Genomic DNA, 8308 nt, shown 5'->3' on the forward strand with positions numbered 1-8308 from the left:
GGGGGGGTAGGTATTGGAGATAGACACAACAATCATGGACGGCTCGGCAGCTCGGCAGTTCAACAGCTCCAGGCTCGGGAGCTTGACCCACTTGACCAGGGCTCGGCGTGCTGTTGCTTGGGGGATCGTCTGTGTGCGCGTTGGTATGTCTTGCTGTGAGGCTCACGCGGCTTGGGTGTGGATGAATTAGGATTGCAACATGGCAGGGTGCGGGGTGCAGCCGCTTCGATTTGTAGTGTCAGCCCTTTGGTTGGGGCTGTTAGCACTGCAAAAGGCGCCAGTGGCAGCAGCATCAGAGTTGCCAGCCCCATTTGCGCTGCGAGCCGATCTTCGCGCATCTCCAGCTCTGGTCAGGCGCCGTTCTTTCAAGCTCCTCATTTGCCCTTTTACTCTGCCCTTGCATGCTGCTCCGTCCGATTGCTCGTCTTGTCTCTTCTGCCCTGTCCGCTGCTTCTTGCCCAAAGGATCTCACATATGCCTGACATGTGAACGTAGAGCGTGTCGCCACGACCGCGTCTGGATTGGCGACTCTCGAGCGAAGCGTGTGGCCAGGGCAATGCCAATCAAACGATGCCTTGTGTTCAATCCGCCTACCAACTTCAGTTGACCATGCCCAACCAGAGTGTTATTGAATCCGCGCCCACCAATACCTCTGTCACCCTCAATCAGCCCTTCCCGACGGCCCTCCCCGATCTGGCATCAGGCGCCGCTTACCTCATTCGTGTTCGCGTCTTTTTGTCAGCGCAAGGTTTGCCGGCTTGCAAAACGCACCGAGCACCCGTGGCCCAAGATTGCCATCTCGCACTGACAACCGCCCTGCCGTCTTCCCACCGCAGGTGGGGTCACAGCCTGGTCCAGCCCCCTCCTGCTGACAACGCAGCCTACGCCCGACGTTTGGTCCACCCATGCCGTGCCCGTTTGGCTCAACGACTCCAGGTAGGATCGACAACAGCCCGCCTATCAATGCACAGCCGCATGTGTACTTAAGAGTGCACTGGCTCATATTTTCTCCTATTTCAGCTATGTCTTCTTCCGCAAGACGTTGACCTGGTCCGCAGCGCAAGGGGCTGTGGCCATTACTGCCCTGGTGGCGACACGCGCCGAAGGCAGCTTGCAAAAAATACTTGGTATAGCCCTCACCTCCTTCCACTCGAGCAAAAGTTCTGCAAACGACACCACCATCTCTCTGATGTCAATGCTTCCTGCCAGGTGCTTACAGGCTGGGCATCGAGGGAACCTGGTTGACCATGGGGCCTGGGCGTAGCACCTGCCCCAATGCCAATACCAGCTGCGTCCTGTATGATACACTTGATGTTTCCCTGGCCATGATGCCAGCCACGCGAGGCCAACCCGTCACCGTCGCCCTTCAAAGTTACCACGCCACCTCGGGCGCCCAACGCGTGGCCCTCGCTCTGATCGCCCACCTACCGGATGGCACACAAACCATCCTTGCTTTGGATGACTCTTGGAAAGCCTGGAATGCCGATTCTTACTTTAATCCAGGACCATCCATTGGCCCAACCTATACCCAACCCCAAGAAAACCTCATGGCCGCAGCTTTCCCTCTAGGTATGTCGGCACCGCCAAGTCATGCCGTGCAAACAGTTTCACGCCACACAGTCAGGCATCAACTCCCTTTCAAGCTGCACCAACCAGCTTTCACGTCCCAGCCTCATGCGCCCACCTCCTTCCGCTCGTTAGGTTGGACCAAGTCAGGGTTTGCCGACGCGCACTGGAATGCCCCAGTGCTCCAGTCGCCATGGGCCGAGCCTCCACAGCCGAAAACCACGCCGCCTTTGCTGTTTGAAACTGGAGCACAGGCCCGCGTCTCCCAAATTGACACATACACCTGGGCGTTTGACTTTGCCACCGAGATCATGGCGGGCTTCCAGGTCCAACTCAATGTACGCAAGGCTCCTGACATGCTTTTTCCATAAAAAGATTAGCCTTGCACTTTGTGCTTGACGGAACTGTGACAAACTACTCTAGATACGCGCCTCCTTCCTTGTCTTCTCATTTGCCTTGTGTCGATCGCAGGCACCTGCCCACAGCGAGTTTATCGTCCGATTGGGCGAAGAACTTACCGATGCCAAAGGGCATGTACTTGATCCCATGCGAACGGGAAATAACTACACTTTTCTATGGTGAGGCAAACGACGCTTTTTACTGGCATGGTCTCTTGGTAGGCCAAACGCATCACTCATTCCAGGTGGGCGTGAGTGGCCAGGTCAATGCCGCCCGACGCGGAAACGGGCTACTTTGAGATGCACGACTACGTCCTCTTCCGCTATGGCACCATCCAATGCACATCGTGCACGGTAAGTCGTGTGGCACGGTACTGACGGCCTAGGCTTGATTCAAACACCTTGTTGACTCACCACCATCGACCCGATTCTCAGACGGAGAAGGTGCCGTCACCCAACATCGAGGCTTGGAGCGTGCGATACCCCTTTGATGTCAACGCTACTACTTTTGCTGGGTACACCCACCACTCTGACCCGCCAGGCGTTCTGCTCCATGTTCACGATCAGTCATACCTACGAGTCTCATGCTGCGTGGACTCCCTCTGTAGACCAGAACCCTTACAGAGCCTTTGGCAACTTGCACACAACACCGTGATTCGCACTTCCCTCGACACGATGACCGATAGCAACACTCGTGAGCGACTGCCATATGAAGGCGATGCGTAAGATGGGTTGTGGGCGAGCAGTTTGGGCCGCACCGAGCAGCATCTGCGCCTTCGAACTCTGACGATGCTCACTTGACACTCTCGCTCTAGGTACATCACTGCCATGTTGGCCAACTACTTTACGGACGACTATCTGGTCAGTCATGTGTCTTGCTCGCATCACTTGGCAGAAGACCAAGAAGAAATCGCTGGTCGCTGTTTGCTTGCGTAGTCCAGCTGATGACTCTACTGTCCACTTTCAATTGACGCCTTCTTGGTAGTGGGGCACGCATTCGCTGGCCCATCTCTTGAATAATCCGACCTGGCCCACTGAATGGCGTCAAGTGAGACCACGGCGCACAAACCTGTTTCTCCAAATGGACAAGTCCTCACGGCACTTGCCGCGCCGATTTTCTTCACCCCCTTGCTGCTAATGGGGGCGCAGATGACCGTCTTAACAGCCGAGCTGCTTTACAATGCTTCTCTCGACAATTCGTTCTATGAACAGCAATTCCAGCTCTTGTGGGCCAATACGCAAGCAGATTGCATCAACCCGAAAACAGGCCTGGTTGACTTTACACAGGCACGTCATTGGCCTCGACAAGCTGGATTTGATACAAGATACCCTGTTTAGCTCACATCTGTCACCGTTGGACGCCTGTGCATAGTGCCCGCGCATGGCAGGCACCCGAGACGTGATTGACTGGCCTCAGGCGGCACGGGACAATTACGTTCTCAATGATTGCAATAGCATTGTCAACGCGTATGCGGCTGCAGGGCTGGGTGCGCTTCATGTACGTTGTGCCCTCCCAACACGTGTTTGCAACATTGCACGATGCGTTGTGCGAGTGCGACATCGACCACCCTCACTCGTCTCTGCGGCTCGTACTAGCGCCTCTCGGCAGCGGCAGGGCAAACCAACGCTAGCCTAGGGCCATTGGCTGCCAATTTACGCCGTGGCTACAATGCAGCCATGCTGGACACTTCCACTTGCCTCTATCGCGATGGCGTCAATGTGTCACATGCGGCTGTGCATTCAACCTACTTTGCAATTTGGTTGGGCATGGCCAATGGCTCGCAGTGTGAACCAGACGCTGCCGCTCTGTGGAATCGTACAGGAATGATCCCAAGTGTCTACGGAGCTTTGGCCGTTGTGGGGGCACTGGCTGTGTAAGTTGTTGCCACAACCTGCCTATTCTCGTCCATCGATTGCTCAGAAGAAATCAAGTCTTCACGTGGCTTCTTCTTGACAACATCAGACAAGACACGTCGGGTGAGGCACTGTGGCGGCTGCTGTCCGATTGCTCGAGCAATAGCTGGTGTGATATGCTCAAGAACAACGCCACCACCACTCTGGAAGTAAGACGCAAATCAGCTTGGGTTGGACTGCATCCTCTCTGTTTTTGCCTCACGCAAGCACACTTGCTGCTTGGGCCTGTGCGCAAAACATCAGGCTTGGAATGTGGCAGATAAGCCAAACTTGACCTGGAGTCACCCATGGGGCTCGACCTTTGTCGCTGCTCTTGTTCGTCTGTTGGGTGCGTATTGCAAGCCTGCAAAGCGATGGCGTTTTTCGACTTCCGCGCTGATGTTGCTGATGCAAACTTTGCTGTCCATCAGGCTTTGCATGTGCGACGCCCGGCTGTATGACTGCAACATGGACACCAATGCAGGCACTTGGCACCGCTGGAAACACGAGCGTGACCCTTCCGACGCTCGCCGGCGCTTTCACGCTCACGGTCGCGCCGGGGCAGGTGATGGCCCGCATCCCAGGCGGCACTCGCCTAACCATGTGTTGTGTCGATGGATCGACGTGCGTTGAAGTGCATGGTGGCTGGGGCATTACCACGTTAACTTGTCCTGCTTGATGTGTCGACCCACCAGGTGGCGCCGGCCATTATTTACTTGTAGTTATGGTTGCGCGTAAGGTCTAGAGAAACACGGAACCTTTTGTTTGTAATGCAAGCCCGGCTGTGTGAACCGGCGAATCTTACGGCAATCAGCAAAAAGTGATAGAATTGTTTACACATTGATGGGTTCCCAAAATAAGCGCGAATGGAACAGAGAAGCAAGAGCAAACGCTCTTGGCGCACGCGCAACTCAAGCCAGCTAGGTCCACACGATAAAGGCAGGCATGTACCACATACTTGAGCGTAGGCATCACAAACACGCACAAAAGAAAAAAAAAAAAAAGAAGAAGAAGAACAAAGAAGCCAAGAAAACACGGATGAGATAATGAAACAAGACAACGCTGGTCTGGCGTCATTTACATGACAACTTGAAGCAAGCTTGCATTGCCTTGCAGCTCGCCGACAGGCTCGGTGAGCATGGTGCCGGTCTTGGACACGGCCACTTTTTTGTGAAAAGCCACAAGCCGCGACAAACTCATGTGAGTCGCGCTACAAAGTATGACGGGGGGGTTGGATGTGCGAAAAGGTTGCGGTGAAAAAATGCGGTAGCAAGGTTAAGCTCATGGCCGGCTGAAAACGAGGGACGGGTCAACACACTTGGATTGGGCGCCGAACACTGAATATTTGCCATCCGAGGCATCAACCAAAAAATGTTTGTAGCGGTCAGAGTCAACAAAGCTGAGTGTGTAGCCCCAGATGCGCGTGGAAATGCGGAGCAAGAAGGCACCCTTGGGCTGCGAAACACAATCACATCAAGGCAGGGAAGTCAGGCAGGGAAGAAAGACATGATGAGTCTGCCATGGTGAGGTCCGTTGATCGGGCGTGTGCGATCGGTGCGGAGAAGCACTGACCTTGCCCTTGAGGAGCCTTTCAGCCTCTGGCCGTGAGATCGGGCCATGAAACCAATTCTCCCAACGTCCCTGTTGGACATGCACAAAGATGGGTCAATCGTGCGTGAGCATAGATGCGTCAAATCGACTGGGCCAACAACCACCAGGTGTCCAGCAAAAAGACTTGGGCATGGTGGCACGGACCGTGGCTGATTTTCCGACACCACGAGGAATTTCTGACGTGCGAAACCAGTGCAGCACATCCTCCAAACTACTAGGCTTGCTCGGTCGTGCACCGACGTCAGCCATCGAACCCCTGATGAACGGTGCCAGTGAAAAGTCAGTTATAGGCGGGGCATTCGTGGACGTGCTGATACTCCAGCCAGGTGGCAAAAGCAGGGGATCGGAAACATGCAAAAGAAGCGAGATATGCGAGAACGTACTTGCGCGGCGGCAGAGGCAGTGTGTTGGAGTGACCAGGACCGGTTGGGGGCGGGGATGCAGGTCGCTTTGCCCTGCGTCAACGTCATTGTCACCGATGGATTACACGACATCAGCGTTGCACGACAGAGTACGGCAACCAGACACGGCACGGGCACGACAGGAAGCCCTTGAAATACTGGACGTACAGACTGGCCGAGCGGGCCATGTTGGTGGCGCGTGCAACTTGAGGGGCTGTGGACACAACAGACACGAATGAGGATAAACAGAACAATAAGAGCTGAAAACAAGGTTGAGGAAGCTGACCTGCTGGTTTGCTGTGAGCCTCGAGCTGTTTGAAGATGTTCCTGCCAGCAATAGAATTGGTGGGGACCAGAGACATGACCAACCACAACAGGGTCAGTAGAGGGCAAGTCAGGGTGTGGGGATGTGCAAGCAAGCATTCTTCGTGTCAGTGTCTGGAGTACGCACTCGGTAGCTTGGGCTGCCTTGCGGGCACGTTCGGCAGCAGCACGTTGTTCGGCCTCTATTGTTGGTTGAGAGAGCAAGCAAGGCCCGTGAAGGTACCAATGGCTTTTCCTTGTTCTCATTTTCTTTTCTTCCACCCTTCTTTCTTTCCCTCTTTTTCTTCTTCTTTTCCTGTCAAGGCCAATACCGTGTTGCTTGGAGCGAGATTCTTGCTCCTGAAACATCTGATCCATTTGACGTTCTTCCATTTCGCGTTGTTTGCGGGCCTGGAACAGAGCATGCGGGGTGAGGGGCGGCAAAGGTTGAGCCAGCCAAGACGTTCAAGTGGCATACCTGTTCGCGCATTTCGCGCATGGACATGTAAATTTCTTGTTGTTTGGCCTCGGCTTGGCGCTGGGCTTCGGCTTCAGCTTTTTTACGTTCGGCTTCGAGGCGAGCTTCTTCGCGGGCACGTTCTTCGGCGAGTTTGCGGGCGGCTTCTTCACGGGCGCGCTGCGCCTTGGCCTCGGCTTCGGCAGCCAGGCGGGCCTCTTTCATAGACATGTATTGTTCGCGTTCAATCTGTGCTTGGCGCTCGCGAAGGGCGGCTTCCTGAAGCTTGCGTTGCTCTTCCAGCTCGCGAATGCGCAGCTCTTCGGCTTTGCGAGCTTGTTCAGCCGTTTGACGTTCGATTTCTTCCTGAATCTGAATCTCTGCCAGGATGCTGCAAAGGCCATCAAAGGGACAACGTGTCATACAGGCGCATGCCGAATGTGCAGGGACTTGTGTGCGTGAAGGTCAACCATAACCACATGGCGCACATACCGAGCCTGTTCCTCGTCGGCGCGCATTTGGGCGGCCTCGCGTTCCTTCTCCCGTTCTTCCAAGCGTTTTGCAGCTTCATTCGCTTTCTGCTCAGCCAGCAACCCAGTGGGCATGGAGGATCTGAGCGTGCGTGATGAGGCAACCATGGGGAAAGGGGGGCGGGCGGTGATACCTTGTCGACATCATCATCTTCGTAAATGAAGACACTGGGCGCAAACTTGAGCCGAGGCACGCGCTTCTTGCCCTGGAGCCTGGTGTGTTTGGTGGGTGGTGGTATAGGAGGAAAGGAGACGGAAAAGAACAAAGGAGGCGAGAGAAACAGCAAGTGAATGGGTGCGATGGAGGTGAGAGGCGGATGATGTTGAAAGGCAGCCAGAACGAGCAGCAGCGGACCTTTCAAAGTCTTGGGTTTTGCGGGTGTGCCAGCGGCGGAGTTGTTCCTCGCGCATCTTGTGGAACAGCACTTCCTTTTGATCCTTGCTGAGCTCCTCCAGGAGCTCAGGGTCAATATACATTGTCTCCAAGATTTGTTGGAGCAAACTCATGATGCCGGTGGGGGTGAGGGCAGGAGAAGCGGGTTGGATTTCAGGCACTCAAGGCCGGGCCAAAGCCTACGCTGCTGCTGCAAGCACCAAGGTGCGTGCACGGATCCGAGAAAGGCGGGGTGAGCGACGAGCGCGAACAGACACCAAGAAACAGGCATGTGTGTGCGATGGAAGTGGCAACGCAGTGGAGGTTCCATCACTGGCCACGAGCCAAAACGGCAAACCAGGAAAACATGCCCTCCTCAGACGTATATGGGTCAAGGGAGGGTCATGTCTTGGGGTCGGGCACCTCACAGACGCCAGCGATACAACGGAGAGAGGCGGCTGTCGAGCCAAAGTCGCGCAGTGATTCGCTCCAGGCCGACACCTCAAGTCAAGAACAGCGTGAGCTCACCTCGGGCAGACCAAAGCTGGTGTGGGAGCCAGGAGGGCAAGAAGTAGAAGCAGGCCAAGAGCCCAAAGGCAATGCTATTCGGCCAGTGAGAAGGAGGGAAGGACGAGGGAAACGCACGGCGCGGCAATGGCGGTCCAGGTCCAGGTCCAGGGGGCGGCGGCGGCGGCGGTGGCGGGCACGAGAGTAAATGTATATATGCGATCAGGTTGTTGAAGATTTATTCAGTGATGTAGCTTGAGTTTATGCAG

The 8308-nt window shown here is 55.2% G+C and overlaps 2 protein-coding genes across 2 annotated transcripts; one reads left to right on the forward strand and one right to left on the reverse strand.

Moving 5' to 3' along the window:
• Positions 1-34: 34 nt before the first annotated feature.
• MONBRDRAFT_12981 (uncharacterized protein) lies at positions 35-4490 on the forward strand (the record flags this gene model as incomplete). The annotated part of the gene is made up of 10 exons (XM_001750856.1): positions 35-143; positions 837-936; positions 1220-1569; positions 1702-1904; positions 2038-2144; positions 2228-2318; positions 2400-2686; positions 2780-2825; positions 3561-3838; positions 4289-4490. 10 exons carry the CDS (start codon positions 35-37, stop codon positions 4488-4490), a joined length of 1773 nt encoding a protein of 590 aa, XP_001750908.1.
• A 444-nt stretch (positions 4491-4934) lies between these two features.
• On the reverse strand, positions 4935-7666 carry MONBRDRAFT_30425 (uncharacterized protein; the record flags this gene model as incomplete). Its single annotated transcript, XM_001750872.1, has 13 exons — positions 4935-5067; positions 5176-5312; positions 5430-5498; positions 5613-5724; positions 5852-5923; positions 6038-6083; positions 6156-6196; positions 6321-6375; positions 6505-6583; positions 6651-7020; positions 7122-7207; positions 7294-7372; positions 7515-7666. 13 exons carry the CDS (start codon positions 7664-7666, stop codon positions 4935-4937), a joined length of 1431 nt encoding a protein of 476 aa, XP_001750924.1.
• Positions 7667-8308: the final 642 nt, after the last annotated feature.

The sequence above is a fragment of the Monosiga brevicollis genome, genomic scaffold (assembly GCF_000002865.3).
Source record: "Monosiga brevicollis MX1 MONBRscaffold_50 genomic scaffold, whole genome shotgun sequence".
Lineage (NCBI taxonomy): Eukaryota > Choanoflagellata > Craspedida > Salpingoecidae > Monosiga > Monosiga brevicollis.